Raw genomic sequence first — 20,052 nt, forward strand, 5'->3', positions numbered from 1 at the left:
AACTGGACAATTCCTATAAATTTGAAAATGGTCAGTTTCCTCCTCGGCCAACAGAAAAGTTTCACAAAATATCTTTGCTATTTCTGCATGCGGGACAGCCGAGCTCGAGAGAAACACTGGATTCAGAAGTGGCCCATTCGTTAGACTCTGGAAGCAGACATGCCAAATATTGTGAATGATCCAGTTGTCAGCCGAGAAAAGATTATTTTCCCACCACTCCATATAAGGTTGGGCTTGATGAAGCATTCCACTAAGGCATTGCATGTTGATGGTGAAGGTTTTCAACATATAGTCTCTGCATTTCCTGGTTTGTCATTCGAGAAGATCAAAACAGGTGTGTTTGACAGATTTCAGATTCGTGCCCTTATATATGATGAGGAATTTGCCGGAAAGATGAATGACAAGGAAAGAGCAGTCATAAAAATGTTTTTAGAAGCAGGAAAGCAGATGAAATTCTTGTAAATGATATGCTGTCGGCTTTCTATGATCTTAGGTGTAACATGAACATTAAACTCCATTTCCTGCATAGTCACATCAATCAATTCCCTGAAAACCTTGGAGATATAAGTGATAAACAAGGAGAGCGTTTCTACCAAGACCTCAAGACCATGGAAGAGCGTTATCAAGGGCAATGTGATAAAAACATGACGGCAGACTCCTGATGGAACACCAAACGAGATTTCTCTGGGAAAGTCTACAAGCACAAGAGCTCTAAACACAAATTCTTACCTGAATAAGATCTATTTGTGCTTTATCTTCCATCCTAATCAGTTTCTTAACTATGTACACCTATCATTTGTATATAATATATATTTTCAACTTAAAAGCAAATGGAAAAAAAAAACAAAGCCAAAAAAACACTGGGATATGGTAATATTTATTTTACTCAGCACCGGAAAAAGAAATATTTTTAAAGCTTAATTTTTATTGTGGTGTACTAACTTGTATATATGAATAAAGTTAGAATCTCAATGCATAGATATTTGTTCTTTTCCACCTAGTATAACAAGATTATCAGACTGATTACATCATATCTCGGGAAATATTCGAAATATAAAAATACTATAATTACAAGAAATGCAGAGCTTACAGGGAAAACTGACTTCATGTTTGAATTTAGCTTACTCAAATTAGGTAATACCAATTGTTCGTTTCAATGCAACAAAATTTTGTTGGCTTGTGTAATAGATTTTCGGTTTTCCTCTCACAGCAACCCCGGCGGAGATTTCGAATATGATTCTCATATTTTAAAGCATTATTGTAGTAGTAGCAGAAAGGAGAAATCGATGATGTTTTAATTGACCATCTGACTTATCGTCTCTTTGTAAAGCAGCAGGTACAAAACAAAATTTCACTGCTACCTACTTATATATAACCAATATGCAACAGCAGCGGCACTAATTAAAATGAAAAGCAATAAAAAACATCTACAAAATCACTATAAAAAAACAAACAACGTAAATCAGAATCTCACCTCTATTTCTCCGTCAAGCAAGAAAATCCATGAAACTTATTACCACCAGATAATATTCCGTTATCTTGTGATGATAAGCAATAAACAATAACGGCAGGTATTTTTTTGATATTATTATTATTATTTTTATTAATATTAAGGTCACTGCCTGGAATCGAACTCGGAATCTTGAAGTTAGTAGCCCACGCTCTTAACCACTACGCCATATGCCCGTGGGCTCCTCATGTAATAATAATAATAACATAAAAAAATACCTTAGGAATGAGAACCCAAGTTCAAAATTTCCCCAAGACACCCGATATAGGCTGGAGGGTATATCAGACAAGATGAGGACAAATATCCGTCAAATGTAAATAATGTAAATAATGTACATAATTCCTCATCCCTTAAATATAGAACTGTAAGACAACAAAAGACACAGCAAAAATGGCAACAACCATAACAACAAATATTCCCCAATATCATTGTTGAGGAACAATACAACTATTACATTTTCTGTAATTATAATGTTCCTTTAATAATAGAAAAAATTCTGGTGGTCAATTTTTGAAAAAGTATCTCAACCTCTGTCAAAACGAGGTTTTATTGTTTGGATAAACTACATCATTTTATGTGCTTGATCTGAATATATAATTTATTTTATGGGTTTTTCATCCGTTCCACATCAAGTGTAATTTAAATAATTAATCACACTGCTGCTGCAACAAAACCACCACCACCACCACCACCGCCGCCACCACCACCACCACCACCACCAACTACTACTACTACTACTACTATAGTGAGAATTTTTTCTCTTATTCTTTTATTTGTTTCAGTCATTTGATTGCGGCCATGGTGGAGCACCACCTTTAGTCGAACACATCGACCCCAGGACTTATTCTTTGAAAGTCCAGTACTTATTCTATCGACCTCTTTTGCCAAACCGATAGGTTACGGGGACGTAAACACACTAATATCGGTTGTCAAGCTATGATGGGAGAACAAACACAGACACACAAACACACGTGTATATACATATATTCGACGGGCTTCTTTCAGTTTCCGTCTACCAAATCAACTCACAAGGCTTTGCTTGTCCCGAGACTTTAGTAGAAGACACTTGCCCAAGGTACCACGCAGTGGGACTGAACCCGGAACCATGTGGTTGGTATGCAAGCTACTTACCACAGCCACTCCTGCGCCTATGTTTATAAAAATATCTTTGGGATTTCTGTATACACATACACGCACACATATATAAATCAAGTCTATATATAAAAACGTGTGTGCTTGTGTGTGCGTGTATGTGTGTGTGTGTGTGTGTGTGTGTGTGTGTGTGTGTGTGTGTGTGTGTGTGTGTGTGTGCATATGCGCGCGTACATGCGTGTCGTGGGGAGAGAGAGAAGTCTTTATTCAACCTGCAAATGCTTTGGAAAATATATCAGTGTCAGCCAAGTTTCTATGATTATATGTAAGGAAAAAATAATATTCAATAACCAAAAATAAAAAAAATCACACATTACTAACCATCTTTCTTGTACACAAGTTGATTTCCTGATTTTGCCTTTTCATCTGTACTCAACCAATAATCAAGGCTATCTTGCACACGAATGCCGTTGGAAAGCCATCTGAATATAGTATTTTCTGTTGAATCTCTTTGACCACCCGTCCACCACAGAGAGCTTCAAGTAAACAATAGTGAAATATAGAGAAAATTAAGTTAGTTTATATTGAGTAAATGCGTTTCGCGTGCACAAAAGCATGTACACTTTTAAGGTAAGCAATATCTGGCGATTACTTCAACAGTTTTTAAGACCTATTCGGTCATTTAATGTCTTATATTGTTTATGAGAAACACTATGGCATGTAGTAAATATAAATAACTGATAAAACTATTTTGTGCTTTCAAAGAAATTACCAAATATTTTGCCTAATATATTAAATTACCTTGTGTATCGGATGTAATATTCTGCCTAGATTCCTAAAATGTAAAATTCTGTTTCTTTTGATCATCCCAAACATAAGCTTTAATTATTAAAATTACGAGTAAAATGTTATAAGACACAGGTTCAAATTAAAGTTCATCAAAATACTATGCGAGTTGGTTTTCTATTTTTCTAATAAATAATAACAAGTATGACAATTGATATACATTTACATTAAAAACAACGAGTACCATATTCCATTTCATTTGTAATTATAAAAGGTTAATTTATATATTTGTTACTAATACAGGCATGAAGCCTCATATTTTGTAGGAAGGAGGATACAGCCGATTAAATCGAACACCAGCAAATTACTGGTACGCTTAACGACAGCTAATTCTTTAGCTGGTAAAGTAACAAGGAAATTTCTTATTCTGTATATTAAACATGAATTACTTTTTGTTAATAAAATACATTTTCGATGCTAAAAAGTATCAATGAACAGCTTACCTGCTCGTGTAATGAGTATTCAACCAATTTTTAATGAAATTATGTTCATCCGTGTCCGTAATACGAAGCAGATAGGCTCCATTTTCCTGAAATTAATACAGATCATAACATCTCTATACTAAAAATAACTAATGACATGGCAATATGTTATCTTTAGCCGTTATAACAGGAAAACGTACGACTTATAACACTTGTATAAAATACTGATAGTTATTCGATTTCCATTAATAATTTATAGTAGTGTAAATATCTGATACACAATTTTCTAAAATGATATTATAAATATTATTATTATTATTGGAGTAATTCGAAATTTCCAGTTGGGTGTATTGATGAAGAATGTACATGATGAAATGTTGCTAATGGCAGTATAAGGGTGTAGGTAAGATCGCCAAAATAACCGGGAAATAAGAAAGTCAATGATTTACTCGTTATTCCGCATTATGTCTTTTTCTAAAATAAATAATCTTCCTAATTTCAAAAATGTTGCATATATTGAAAGTAATCAAAACTGTATAGTATTTGGGGAGTGATAAATATAATACCCTTATTTTTCTATTATTTTGGCATTTTTATTTATATCTTCATACCTATGATAAGGCTTACCAATGAAAAAAGTTTCATCAAAATTTATAGACATAAAAATATTAGCTGAGCATTATGAGTAAAAAAAGATAGCAGAATACCAAGATTAAACAGAATGTCTCCAGCTAGTAAATAGAGCTGCTGTCTGTTAATTAAGAAATTAAATCATATAAAGAGGAAAAACTTCCAGAACTTGAAAGGGTTGCAGGTAACTCACAAAATATGTATGCATGTCATTATTCAGTTTTATTTCAAGATTTCTTTTCCAAAGAGAAAGAGCCGGGTTATTACATCTTTCATTGGAATTTCAACAACAGGGTATGTATGTATGTATGTATGTATGTATGTATGTATGTATGTATGTATGTATGTATGTATTTATTTATTTATGTATGTACGTACGTATGCTCGTACGTATGCATATATGTATGTATGTATGTATGTATGTATGTATACGTGCAGATTTGTATGTTTTGCTTCATGTGTGTATTCTCATGCTATTGTTGCATGCCTAGACGTGCTCATACATACTTAAATGGTAAACTTCTGGAATTTTTACAAATTTCAACAGTTCCAGTGATGGCTTGGATCTGTAGTCCAGCTTTTTCCTTTCTGATTTTGAGAAGCCTAACTTCTCAAGACTGGTATTTAGGCAATGTGTTGCACATCTCAGTGCCCCAATAATTACAGGTAAAAACTTGAACTTGTAACCTGGATAGAGTAGCTAGAGATTCCTCAACAGTTCAGCGTAGGTAATTTCTTTTTTGTTGATTTTTAGCTTTATGTTAATATCTTCTGAACAGCTGATTTCCACAATTGTATACAGTTTCTCTTCTCCGTCCCAAGTTACTATATCAGGCCTATTGCGGAGACATTTATTGAAGTTTTTACTGGGATATTCCACCAGCATTCCTTTTTATTATGAGTGGCTGTGACTTCCACCATTCTGTGGGTTCTTATGCATGTCGTTATTCAGCTGATTTCAAGATTTCTTGCCAACCTAGATCCAAGGTTCCTTCATTGGAATTTCAACATCAACAACAGGGTGTTCGTGTTTGTTTGTTTGTATGTATGTATGTATGTATGTATGTATGTATGTATGTATGCTTGGATGTATGTATGTATGTATGTATTTATGTATGTATGTATGTATGTATGTATGTATGTATGTATATGTGCAGGTTCGTATGTTTTGCTTTATGTATGTATTCTCATGCATATAGTTGTATATCTAGACATGGTCATATATATATTTAAATGATGTACTTCTGGAAGGTTTTACAGATTTTTACTGTTCCAGTGATGGATTGGATCTGTAGTCTTCGAATTAGCTTTCTCCTTTCTGGTTTTGGGAAGCCTATTTTCTCAAGATTGGTATTTAGGCAGTGTGTTACATATCCCAGGGCTCCAATAATTACAGGTTTAAACCTGAACTTGTAATATGGATAGAGTGACTGCAGATTTCTCAATAGTTCAGTATAGGTACTCTCTTTTTCACTGATCTTCAGCTTTATGTTAACATCCGCTGGGAAGCTAATTTCCACAACTGTGCACAGTTTCTCTTCTCTACCCCAAATCATCATATCAGGTCTGTTGTGCTTACATTTTATTGAGGTCTTCACTGGTACATTCCACCAGTGTTCCTTTCTATTATGAGTGGCTATGTCTTCTACCATATTGTGGATTCCTATATCTTTATCTTCGGGATTATCCTTCCGACGGATTTCATTATAGAGTGTCCTAGCTACAACGTCATGTCTCATCGGTAGATAATACCGTGATGACATTTTCGGACAACTGCTTATGGTGTGCGTGATATCTTCAGTGTGAACTCCACAAAGTCTGCATCGGTTGTAACACTTTACGGCTTTACCTGTATCTCTATTCCTTTTGGGAATCAGATACTTGGTTGATATTTTCTGTTTCTGGATTGCAAATGCACATCCTTCAAAGTGGGAGGTAGTAATCCGACTATTGGTCCATGCTAAACTGCTTTGCTGATCGATGTTGCTATCATCTCGGAGCTTTCTACTAACATACCCATGAATAGTCTTCTGCTCATACAGGCTCATCCTTTCATCTGATGATACGTTGCAGTAGATCCGTGAAACTTCTTTGGGCATGTATTCTAGGTTATCAGACAAAGAGTGTTGCTCAAGGAGCTGCCTTCCAAGTCTTACAGTTACAAGAGTTTCACCATCTCGTGAAATGGGTTTCCGTGATGTTTACTGCTCCTCCTCTCATGTCTCTGTATACTGCTGCCTGGTTGCGGTTACATTTTTTGTATATTGTTTTTCTCTCAGTTATTCTCTTCTGATGTCGGAGTTTTTCCACTGACAGCTTTTAGCTCCTGTTTCAGGATAATCAGTTTACAAGTGAGTATCCTCTTTTGCTGTCTCCAAACATCATTCCTATCTCCTTTACTTTCTGTTGTTGGGACGTATAGTGATTTGCTTGTTTGCATGCAATAAGCATCATTGATTACGGAAGACTATCAGCCTTCCGTAAACCAGTTATCTTTTTCTCTGTTTTCAAAACCCGTGATGGTACCTTCTTTGTTATTTCGGTTTTGTTTACTTTTTGAATATCATACGTGTACTGTTTTACAGTAGTACCCAGAGCATATAGATAAGCGCTCAGTAAGGGCACATTTCACTGGCATATAATCCTGACTACTACTACTACTACTACTACTACTACTACTACTACTACTACTACTACTACTACTACTACTACAATCGTTGCAGTTGTGCCTGCTATTTATCATAGTCGTAGTAGGGAGACAGTGGTCAGTTACTTGAGCCAGTAATGTAGTTTGGCTGACAGGCACTCTAGAATCTGTTGGAATGTCGCTAGCTGCGAAACAACGTGTTGGTCTTATATCATTCACGTTTTCGTTTTTGTTTATAGAGTTGGGAAAAAGGTTAATTTCCGATTTCTTAATTAGTTACTAACCTTCTATCTATGTTTTACAAATGTTGCTTGTTGGCGTAGTTGCTTCGCAGTAAAATGATTTAATTCTGGATGCAGATCATCCCAATACGATTTCAATCGCTTCATATAGCCAACAGCGGGGTTTTGTTTCGTTTTTTCGTAGCAGTTAAATAGATCATTATTTAATTCATAACTCCATGAGAAATGAATTTTGTAGTTACGGTTTCTTCTATAACTACAGCTAGAAAGAATTTGTTTACCCCTGTTGAGCTGTTGTTTTCGTTCTGTTCCTCGATTGTGTTGTTGTTGTTGATGTTGTGTCCAGCCATGTTGTTTACAGTAACTCTCTGCATGGTAAATTCAAGTTTCAGTCGAAAATCACTACGATTGTGAATAAAAAAAGGCTCCCTCAATTCATCTGAAGATCAACCAGTTACTTAACAAGGCCGATAGTTGTGGCTGCAAAGTTGGAGATAGTATTCATCGTATTTTTGATAATCTCCCACGCCAAATACGCGAATTGTCGCTTCGAAAGTGTGTATGTATGTATGTATGTATGTATGTATGTATGTATGTATGTATGTATGTATCTATGTATGTATTATGCATGTATGTATGTACACACACACATACATACATACATACATACATACATACATACATACGTGTATATATATGTGCATGTATGTATATCTAATATCTATAAAATTGAAGTTCTCTCTCTCTCTCTCTCTCTCTCTCTCTCTCTCTCTCTCTCTCTCTCTCTCTCTGTGCATGTGTGCGGGTGTTTGTGTGTGCGTACAAAAATTTAATGTACCTCAATAACTTCTACATCTTTCATCTTATTTCTTTAAGATTTTATACACAGCGGTTTCATATTCCAGACCCGAATATAGGCAACTTAGACTTTTTTAAATCGATACAGGGGCTTCTAGAGCGGTGGGAAATCAAACATTAGATGATTCTTTTTCATTTGCAGTAATCAGCTGTTTTATAATCTGTAGGGTCTTCCATACTTTTTTAATCTTTTTATAAAAGTGAAAGGATTTTGTCTATTTATTTCCACTGTCCACCAGCGACTGTGATTAAATTGACTAGGAACACTGAACGCACACATTTCCATAATTCTCAACCGATTTTTACCAAACTTTACACACACATTACTTATGTTCCAAGGATGCTCATGCACTACACATTTTGCCCAAAGCTCCTGCGTAAATGGGCCTAAAGGGACATAGGTTTTTCGTATGTAGTGTATAATTTTTCAGTCTTTTTATAAAAGTGAAAGGATTTTGTCTATTAATTTCGACTGTCCACCTGCGATGGTGATTAAATTGACTAGGAACACTGTACGCGATGAATATCCAATACCAAACAATCTTAATCTCCATACTTAAACTGCATTAAACTTTGGTAAGCTTACCTTTACCTATTCTGAGTTACTTGAAAGGCGATGTTCTCTTTCCTCTCTTCTATTTGTTGATACCTTTGTTTACCTACCAATGCTTTGTTTCACTATAAGGATGCTTATTTACCCATCCACTATGATATTTCGACTGTTGTCCATTGTTTCAAATACGTTTTAGCATTGCCGTTCTAGCCTTTTTTTAAACAATCAGATATGATTCATCCCCACGAATCAACCTTTAAATAAGGTTGTAGAGTATGTGCTCTAGCAGCAAAATTACCGACGATAAAAAGTGAAGCTTGGCCAAAAGTAAATGTTCCCTGGTCGAGATTACACCTTGATTTCGATGATTCCTTAAACGGTTCATACTACTTAATGATAGTAGATTTCTAGTAGTTTCTCTAAATGTTCTCAACTACGACAAACTTTCTACATGAGTTATTTGCGAGATTTGGCGTCCCAGACACGGTAGTGTCTGACAATAGAACACAATTTATGTTTTTGCGTTTAAAAAGTTTTGTAAAATGTTCGCTGAAAAACATGTAACTACTGCGCCATACCATCCCAGATCTAACGGACAAGCAGAACGCTTTGTCAATACGTACGAGAGAGCCCTAAGAAAGTCTAAGAAAGTTTATTAGCAGCACAAGATCAAGCACCGATACACAAAAATCAGGAAGATCTGCAATGTAGGTTATGTAAATCAAAAACGTAGTGTTACTCATAATAAGTGAATGTAACATGCTGGCACAGAAAGAATACAAGGAAAGACATGACAACCTAGGGAGAGGAATCCACTGGAAGTTATGTAGAAAGCTAGGATTTGACCATACTGATAAATGGTATGAACATGAACCTAGTAAAGTACTAGAAAGTAAAAAAATTAAGATGATGTAGGACTTTAAGATGGACAGAGTAATAGAAGTTAGAAGGCCTGATTTAGTATTAGTAGACAAAAAGAATAGAAAGTGTCAGGTAGTTGAATTTACAGTTCCAAATGATGAGAAAGTTAATATGAGAGGTATAGAGAAAATAGCAATGTACCAGGACCTAGCCATTGAGTTACAGAGACTTTGGAAAGCGCAGGTAAAATGCATGCCAGTAGTTATATGTGTATTGGAAACTATCTCTAAAGATTTGAACAAATGGATAGAGAAAATTGGTATAAAACCTAGTTTAGTACAGCACCAGAAAACAATATTATTAGGGAGAGTTAAAATACTTAGAAGGGTTCTGGGTATCTAACGTTACTTATTGTAGCCCATTGTTAGGAACTTTTTTCTTCTTCAAACAATTTAATCTGTTCAGCATATATGAAATAATAATAATGATAATGATTTTCAGATTTTGCCAGAAGAGCAGCAATTTTGGGGGAGGTGATGAGTCGATCACATCGACCCCAGTGTTCAGCGGGTACTTATTTTCATCGACCCCGGAAGGATAAAAAGCAAAGTCGACCTTGGCAGAATTTGAATTCAGAATGTAGCGACGGGCGAAATACCGCTAAGCAGTTTGCCCGGCGTGCTAACGATTCTGCCATCTCACTGCCTTCAGTAATAATAATAATAATAATAATAATAATAATAATAATAATGGTGATGATGATGATGATAATAATAATAATAATAATAATAATCTTTTCTACTTTAGGCACAAGGCCCGAAATTTTGTGGGAGAGGGCCAGTCGATTAGATCGATCCTCAGTACGCAACTGGTACTTATTTAATCGACCCCGAAAGGATGAAAGGCAAAGTTGGCCTTAGCGGAATTTGAACTCAGAACGTAAAGACAGACGAAAAACCGCTAAGCATTTCGCCCGGCGTGCTAACGTTTCTGCTAGCTCACCGCATTAATGCCCTGACGCAGTATTAGGCAGTGGCTCTCATGGCTTCTCATCTTAACTGATTGGAAGTGTTATCATATACGTTGTTTTGTCTTGGTACAAAAATGGGCTACAGCAAATATTCAGCTCAATACCATAGATTTGCTTGTCAGTTGTTTGACCTCAACCAGTTGAGCATGTCCCTTAGTGGCTGACGATATGTGCGTCTCTGATCACGAGAAGAAGTAGTGGAGGAGCATCATAGCCATGTGTTGAGACAAATTCTTTGGGTGTTTGGATAATTCATATCTTGAAACATGGGTGTTTCGTTCAACATCCTTAAACAATATTCAGAGACCTTTAGAGCGCGATGGGCTACTCGATCTAAAGAAAATCTAACTGGCTTCCACCTGTAAGGTCATGCGTTGTTTGTCTTGTTATGAGATCACCATGTCGCGCACATATGGTTGCGATGCATGTGTTTGATGTACACTTATCAGACGGGTAGTCATGATGGGTATATTGGGCTTCGTATATTTTACCCCAGTGTCACTTTGATGGCATGCACTGCTCTCTCACTCAATAATAATAATAATAATAATAATAATAATAGTAATAATAATAATAATAATAATAATAATAATAATAATAATAATAATAGTAATAATAATAATAATAATAATAATAATAATAATAATAATAATAATAATAATAATAATAAAAAACGAGAAAGCAACCATACTCTGGGATATGCCAATACACACAGATAGAGAAATTAAGGCAAATAGACCAGATATAGTTGTCAAAGATCATGAAGGAAAAAAATGCCTTCTAATTGATGTTTCAATACCAGCAGATGACAACGTTTCTCTAAAAGAAATGGAAAAACTTTCAAAATACAAAGACCTGGAAATAGAGATAACTCGAATGTGGAATCTAAAAACAGAAACAATTCCTATCATAGTAGGTGCCTTAGGTATAATAAAAAAATATTCAGACAAATACATAACAAAAACACCAGGACTTACAAATATATATAACATACAGAAAATTGCACTACTGGGTACTGCACACATTCTACGCAAAACACTTTCAATACAGTAAACATAAGAGCACCACAGCAAACCACAGCACATACCCAAGGCGCACAGAGCTGCGCTCGGTAGTGAAGTGAAAGCACGTTATAAAAATAAAACTACTGAATAATAATAATAATAATAATAATAATAATAATAATAATAATAATAATAATAATAATAATAATAATACACCCACACTGGACCACTGAATTCTAGCTCCGTGTACCAGGACTGACAATCTCTCTCTCCCCCTCTCCTGAAGCCTACCTCAAAAAGGTATCTTTTTCATATCCTTCCCATGTCATTTCTATCATTATTGCTATCCTGCTTCTGCTCCCTTCATGCATCTCTCTCTACCTCCCCAACTTAAGCACCATTGGCCATCGCCACCATTCCTTACACCTACTCTTCAATACCATCCAATTGTTTCCATTTCCCAACCCAATCATTATCCCTCCAATTTGCACCCCATACCGTCTTACAAACCTCATCCACCGACACTCTTAGTTTCTCTGTTTACACTCAGTTCTGCTGACCTTGTATTTTGAAGGGCCACCTGGACACCACATCAATATTTATTTCTTTGCAACAGCTACCCTTCCACTCGAGTTTCATAGGCTTGTGACCTCACTAATGCCGGTAGAACGAGAAAATCAAGCACTAGACAATGTAAAGTGGCTGGCGTTAGGAAGGGTAAAAACCTTTCAGAGAGAAATTCCTTCCAGACTATTTCTGGATGAGGCTGGCCCCTTTGCTCATAACCGCCAAGTTGTTGTCCGCCTGAGGATCGGAGAAAAAGTTTTACAGTTCCTTTGCCCTGTGATTCACGACGCTATTCGATGGCACACACTTACCACTCCAGGTCTCAAGCGGCAAGTCCACTGACAGAAACCATATGATTAGATACTTATGTAAAGAATACAAGTGACCAGATGAACTCTACTGGATATCAGAAGTAAAGAAAAATGTAAAGGAATTCAAAATCAGCGTGACTGAGGAGCATTAAGAAAAGTAATGCATTGCATGGCAAATACCCTACAAGGGTCAGTGATTCTGATGCTAATACAAATATGATTGGCTGCACGGAGACTTTAATCAGAAATAGTAAGCTTCACTACAACAGCTCAGGATCATTGTCTGCCCTCCACAAACTACCAAGCAAGCAATTTTTAAAATGGCACTGATCCCGCCTGCCACAATTTTTGGTGCAACCAGAGAAACAACTGACCACTTCATCTCTGGATGCTTTATGTGAGCCTCAAATGAATATATTCATTTGAGGCTCACATAGAGCCATTGTCAGTATTTATACGGGATTATATGCCTTAAGTGTAGACTCCCATATGAGAAGAACTGGTGGGAACATAAACCTCCCAAAGTCGTAGAAGATATCAACGTTCTTTGATTATTCAAACTGATTGAGCTAATCAAACCTGAAATTGTACAAAATCACGTTGACAAAACATGTTTGTTTATCAATATATCAATCCTAGCAGACTGCAACATTTCTGTAAAAACATTCAAAAAGTTCAGTAAATACAAGGACCGTGAAATAGAGGCTTCTTAATCTACTTATGGTCATCAGAGCTTTGGGGACATTACCAAATAATAATAATGATTTCAAATATGGCACAAGGTCTGCTATTTTAGTGGAGGGGATAAGTCAGTTACATCGATCTCAGTGCTCAATTTGTAATTATTTTATAGACCCCGAAAGGATGAAAGACAAAGTCGATCTCGGTGACGTTTGAGCTTAGAACATAAAGCTGGAAGAAATGTTGCGAATCATTTTGTCCGACGTGCTATCGATTCTATCAGTTCGTCGTTTTAATGATGATGATGATGATGATGATGATGATGATGATGATGATGATGATGATGATGATGATTGTTTTTATTAATCACTAAGCGTTTAGAAAGAGCTCGAGGAAAGTACAGAACAATACAATACAATATGATGTGATATGATGTAGGGTCATGTGAACGTGTATAAACAGTGAAAATAGCATAAGCAAAGACACAAAATATAAAAGCAAATTCCACAAAAGTAGGGAGACTTTGAAGGGATGCTTGCAGAAAACCATTTTCATCCGGACCTCTAGAGTAAGTGCCCTCTCTCTATTCGCTTCTCCCAGTCGACCGGAGCATGGTTAGAGCTCTTTTCTCAGACCATTCTTGCTACTCTCTCCAACTTTTTGACAAATTTTCTCGTAAGCATCACTTCCTTCTGCACCCCCACTTTCTTTCTCAAGCGAAAATTGAAAAAGATGATGCGGGTATGGCCAAAGAGCAAAGTTTCAATCTTGTCCACCACACAACCTCTTTCTATCTGGTCCATCATTGACAAGACCAAGGAAGGTCAAAATCCCGTGATCTGCTGGTCTTAGCGCTGAAGGTGGCGGGAATTTAACACCTCTCTAGCGATGTAGGCAAGAGTGCACTTTGCACCAAAAACTAATATGAAAGTTTCTCTCTTGGTATCTAGAGCAGTATAGTTTGTTCGAAAAAAACATCCACGTTTAAGTGGGAATAAATATTACTTTTCGATATTAATACTGCCTCTGTTGCTTATAAATGTTTTTTAAGAAGCCCATTGACTAATCGCTACACCCGCGCCTGTTCTGGCACTGTTATTACATATATCGCTGGCGGAGAAGAATCGCTACTGTCTCTTGTGGTCGAGCGTCCATCATTTAAAAGACCAAAGCAGGTCGAAATCACGTGTTCTGGTGGACTCAGCGCAAGAGGTGGTAGGGGTTTATATCTCCGCTTGTAATATAAACAAGTGTGTAATTTGCATCAAAATTGAAAGTTTCTCTCATGGTAACTACCACAATATAGTTTTTTTCTACTGCATCTGTCGCTTAGAAATTAATAGTAAGTTACGCCCCTTCGTGTTCTCAATTAGAATATCGTTGTTTACTTAGGAGTCAATGAAATAGTAACCAGTCAAATATTGGCACCATAATAATCGTCTGTATCCTTTACACAACAGGAAAACATTAATATAAAAGCATTATGAAAAACATTAGTATAAAAATAATTGATATAATCCAAGTAATTTATTCATAGCAGACTATCACAATGAAGGTCTGCTATAAAAAATAAAATCTGATTGATTTATCTAGTAACGATTTCTGTATTTTAGACGTCGATACCTGGACCAGTGTTCTGCACTGAAAGAGTATCAGCAACCCCCAAAGTCACTGATATTTATGAAATATGTAACACATTCGGTAGATGAAATAACATTGAATTCAGAGAAGACTAAATGGCTTGCTGACAATTCTACTGAAGACGTGGCAAAGGAATATTGTTCCAAGATAACTTTGGACGTATTTTCATAATGTTTAAAAAAGGACATGGTATGCTCTACACGAAAGGAAGATCAAAGGATATATATAAAAAAAATACAGGCTTGCCTCCTTCATTTCACATGAGGGCTGAAGAAAATATTAGCATTGAAATTGTGCGATGGTAAATGAATCTTACCTGACATTTAGCTAATGCGCTTTCAAATGTAACCGGTGGATATAGAATGAATTGGTAGCAATGCAATTTGTAATCTTTCCAAGTAACTGGACAACCTAAAATTAAAGCAAGATATATTAATTTCTTCATTTACTATCTATATATTAAAATCCGGTGATTTATTAAAAAACAAAACAAAAAAATCATGTATCTGTATGTATATTTAGCTGGTTTATACTTAGATTTGAACCTGAGACTTGTTTCCGATCAGGTACATTCATGTGAACAACAACTCGAATTTTATAGATTAAGTAATGACTTCATCTAGCCAATAGAATTTCTAAGTAATTCGAGTGATGAAGTTACCATTGATCAGTTCAATCAGTTTTATTAGAGAGCTTACAAAAGCAGTGAGCTGGTAGAATCGTTAGCACGCCGGGATAAATTCTTGGTTGTATTTCGTCCGTTTGCACGTTCTGAGTTGAAATTCTGCCGAAGTCGGCTTTATCTTTTATCTTTGCTAGGGTCGATAAAATAAGTACCAGTTGAGTACTTGGGTCGATGTAATCGACTCCTCCAAAATCCCAGGCCGTGTGCTTGTAGTAGAAAGGATGGATCTTGTTCAAAACGGGGGCACCAGTATTTTCTTAACGAAACACTTTGAAACTTGGGACACTGGTAGAATGTGTTATATAAAACATCTTTTTCTCTTAGTCTTCTTAACAAAAAAACGTACATCGCAAGTTATTTCATGTTAAAGTTGTTGTATTTCTGTAATTTCAACCAATGACTGACGTCCATTCAGCCGTAAAAATTAAGTGCTGACTACGTAAACAAACGATTCTCAAACGATTCTGGCGGTGATAAAATTATTATTTCCTTGTCAAAAAATGGCTGAAGCATATTGGCAGTAGCTAATAAACCTTTCTATTATAGGCACAAGGCCTGGTTTTTGAGGGAAGGAGCAAGTCAATTAGGGTTAGGGTTAGGGTTAGGGTTAGGGAAAACGAACACACGTGTGTTGCCTCTGCAAAATTTCAGAAGTAATGGAGATTAAATACGCTTTACACCGCTTAGGAGTAACTGTAAACAGCTGAATACTTGTCAGTGATTGGTTGAAATTATCGAAATAAGACAATTTTTTACATGAAATACAAACATTTTTTTCTGTTCTATAACACAAAATAGATAAGTATACGAAGTTTGAAAGTCTTTCGGTACCAAAAACACTACATAAAACATAAATGAAAACTGGTGCCCCCGTTTTAAACAAGATCCGAAAGGATTATAGAGCTTGTAAAAAGAAATTATTCTAGGAACCACCAAAGTGAGAGTCGGGAGCTATGCGAAGTGTTGATACTATCAAAATAACGAACTGTTTTGACCTATTTGAACACTGGTTAAAACTGCTAGCCTCTGTACAGCCATCACTTTCACAAAATATTCATGTTTCTCTATGAACACATGCATAATCACTATGAACAGAACCTTTCTTTCCATTTTTCTTTTTGCTCTTCTGGTATTATCTTAGTAACGATAAATATCTTATGAAACTTTGAATATCGGCTTGTCTTCATTTAAACAACTTCTGTACACATCCTATTGTTACTAATAGATACTAGTGAGAAAAAAGTGAAGACTGCTTTTTACATAGTGAAATGAAAATAAAAAAATTCCAACGAATAAAATAATATAGATAGAAAATAAACAGACTGAAAGAAAATAGCAAATGCTTGGTAAAATGCTTCGAAAAATATGAGCACTTCTTGCCAGAGAACAAAGAGCTTCAATCAAATACTAAAATCTTGTACAAGGACAATAAAAACACAAAAAAAAAAACACAAAAAAAAAACAGAGAAAAAAACACGAAAATTTCGATTTCAAATTCCGGCACAAGGCCAGCAATTTCGAGGGAGGGATAAATCCATTAGATTGACCCCAATGTTCAACTGGTACTTATATCGATTTGGAAAGGATGAAAGGAAAAGTCGACCTCCGCGGAATTTAAACCCTGATTCCTCACTCTGCTCCCCAATCAAATGAATATCATTTTTTGATATTATATAATGCTGACTTGCTTCATAAGCTAATTCTAAAACAACACTTTATTGTTCATTTTGCATAAGTAATCACAGGCTCCTTTCAAAGAAATTGTCTTTTATCTTTTCTCTGTTTCAGTCATTTGACTGCAGCCATGCTAGGGCACTGCCTTGAAGAATTTTTAGCTGAACGAATCGACCCTAGGACTTATTTTTTAAGCCTGGTACTTATCCCATCGACCTTTGGCCTGACCGATAAGTTATGGGGACGTAAACAAACCACCATCGGTTGTCAAGCGGCGATGGGAGACGAACACAAAACAGACACACACACACACACACACACACACACACACATAATATATATACATGTATATACACACAACGGGCTTCTTTTAGTTTCCGTCTACCAAGTCCACTCACATGACTTTGAGCTGCCCGGGGCTGTAGTAGAAGACACTTGCACAAGGTTCCACGCAGTGGAAATGAATCTGGAACCATGTGGTTGGAAAGTTAGCTTCTTAGCACACAGCCACATCTGCGCCTATTATTATTTAGTTTTCGAAAACTACGGAGTGATTGACATCTACATGCTGATATAGTTTCGTTTAGTACAGAGTATAACATCAGAATTACAATCTGAACGAGACCTAGAAATTTTAATAAGTAAATGGAACATTGTCTTACATCAGCATAACTTAGGTATTGATAAACGTTAACATTAATAACGGAACAAGACACTACTGTAGAACCCGTTCTATTGCTGAGCTTACTGAACGAATGGCTAAAGAAGTGAGGGCTTTTCCAATTTTGTTATATTTAGAATTATTCGTGGGGAAGAATCGATACTAAAAATGTAGAAACTGCCTGAGTATCTATGTTTGTGGTATACATTTTCAAATGCGCACGCACACCCACACATGAACATAGGCGCTTAGGATATATGAAACTAAATGTAATGTAATTGGCTTTCTATATAATGTTCTGCTTACAAAAGTTATGTCCCTTGGAAATGGGTATAAACAACCTTGATTTTTGTGAACAAAATGCGTAATGATCTCTCACTCTCACCTTCTTTCTCACTATCTTTCTTCCACCTCACTCTTTCCCTCACATAGACAAACACGTCGCTTCAAGCTAAATCTCATATTCGGATTAATATAGTTAAAATTTGTTATGTTTTTAAAATGCATTATATCTTGTTTACAAAAGTTGTTTCCCTTATGATAGGGCTTTTCTTATTTTTTATTTGGAAAAATATGGATTTTCATTTATATTTATTTCAATTATACTGAAAGATCTTGCGTGGTGAATTACGTTGAAATGAAACGAGATCACTGTTACGCACTAAATTTCATTAAGTTAAACTTGAAGCGGGACGTGAGGAAAAAGGTAACTGCTATGCTTTGAATAACATGAAAATAATGTAGAAATTAGTTTTGAATAAAGCTACACTTAAAACTTCCAACAACGTTCCGTATTGGTCACACGCCTTTTACAGAATGGAAGATAATGGAAAATTTGAGCGTGAGCAATGCATTCTAATTGATTATCACTTAATTTTCACTGTGAGAATTTTTTACTTGTATTTTAGTATCCAAGTCAAATACACACACACGCGTGCGCACATGCACAAACGCACATTCATTGTATACGGTGTGTTTTATTTACGCACACATCTAAATGTTTATACTACCCCTGTCAATGAAATGTAATGTATGTATGTATGTATGTATGTATGTATGTATCTATCTATCTATCTATCTGAGTGTGTATGTATGTATGAATATGCGTGTGTGTGTGCGTGCGTGCGTGTATGTGTCTGTGTGCGCGTGCGCGTGCATTTATATATGTGGGGCGTAAGCGTGGCTGTGTAGTAAAACGCTTGCTTCCCTTTAAAGTATAGAGGGGGAAACGATACAGATATAAACGATGGGAATTATATCCCTTTGCTGCTGGTCATCGGTTTCCGGCTGTGTCGTCTTCCTTCAGTCACGCCACCTGTCGGTTATGAGGGTAAAAGGTAGGAGGTTATCCCCCTACTCTCACCAGCAATCAATTTCCAGCAGTGGTGTAATTATCGCTAACACCGCTAGTATCGCTATTATGCGGTTCCCAAAACGCTAAATGGAATCTCCTGAAATGCAAGCACGACCCGAAAATTTCCGCTCTAGAGTTCAGTATGGTCCCTGGGGCGTGCGAGTTTTTCAGGATTTCCATGCGTCCGGCTACGCATAACTTGTGGCGTTTCATTGCATTTATGTTTGAGTTTTTGTTGGCGTGTATGTCTCGTGAGAGGTCAATCGCAAGTCAGCAGCTGTAGTGAATGGTATGTGAACGGGTGGGTGTGGCTGTGTGTGAGTGTGTGTGTGTCTATCTATCGATCTATCTATCTATCTATCTATCTATCTATCTATCTATCTATCTATCTATCTATCTGTCTGTCTGTCTGTCTGTCTGTCTGTCTGTCTGTCTGTCTGTCTATCTATCTATCTATCTATCTATCTATCTATTTACCTATCTATCTATATAGGGTATGAGAGGTATTGGTGTCGAGAAGACCCAAAGCTGTCAGGTAATGCTGAGTAAGTGCTATGGACAGACTATAGTTAAGCTCCAGGTTCGATAATAATACGAATGAGGAGTCCGACGTAGGTTGTGTATGAGCATGTATTTTGTGATTTCTTTAAATCTCATTCTATTTATTTACACACACACACACACACACACACACACACACACACACACACACACACACACACACACACACACACACACACACACATATATATATATATGCATGTATAAGGAATTAAAGAAGGA

At 36.2% G+C, this 20,052-nt stretch overlaps 1 protein-coding gene across 2 annotated transcripts in view; it reads right to left on the reverse strand.

The window, feature by feature from the left end:
- Nucleotides 1–20,052, reverse strand: part of LOC106871423 (contactin) — a 196,301-nt gene that overhangs the window by 106,869 nt on the left and 69,380 nt on the right. For both annotated transcript variants that reach the window (XM_089364183.1, XM_089364184.1), the window contains 3 exons: nucleotides 15,212–15,306; nucleotides 3,892–3,977; nucleotides 2,984–3,138 (listed from right to left, as the gene is read on the reverse strand). In XM_089364183.1, the coding sequence (XP_089220309.1) occupies nucleotides 2,984–3,138; nucleotides 3,892–3,977; nucleotides 15,212–15,306 (336 nt within the window). The remainder of the gene's footprint in view (nucleotides 1–2,983; nucleotides 3,139–3,891; nucleotides 3,978–15,211; nucleotides 15,307–20,052) is intronic.

Source organism: Octopus bimaculoides, chromosome 16 (assembly GCF_046866305.1).
Source record: "Octopus bimaculoides isolate indiv1 chromosome 16, ASM4686630v1, whole genome shotgun sequence".
In the NCBI taxonomy this organism is placed as follows: domain Eukaryota; kingdom Metazoa; phylum Mollusca; class Cephalopoda; order Octopoda; family Octopodidae; genus Octopus; species Octopus bimaculoides.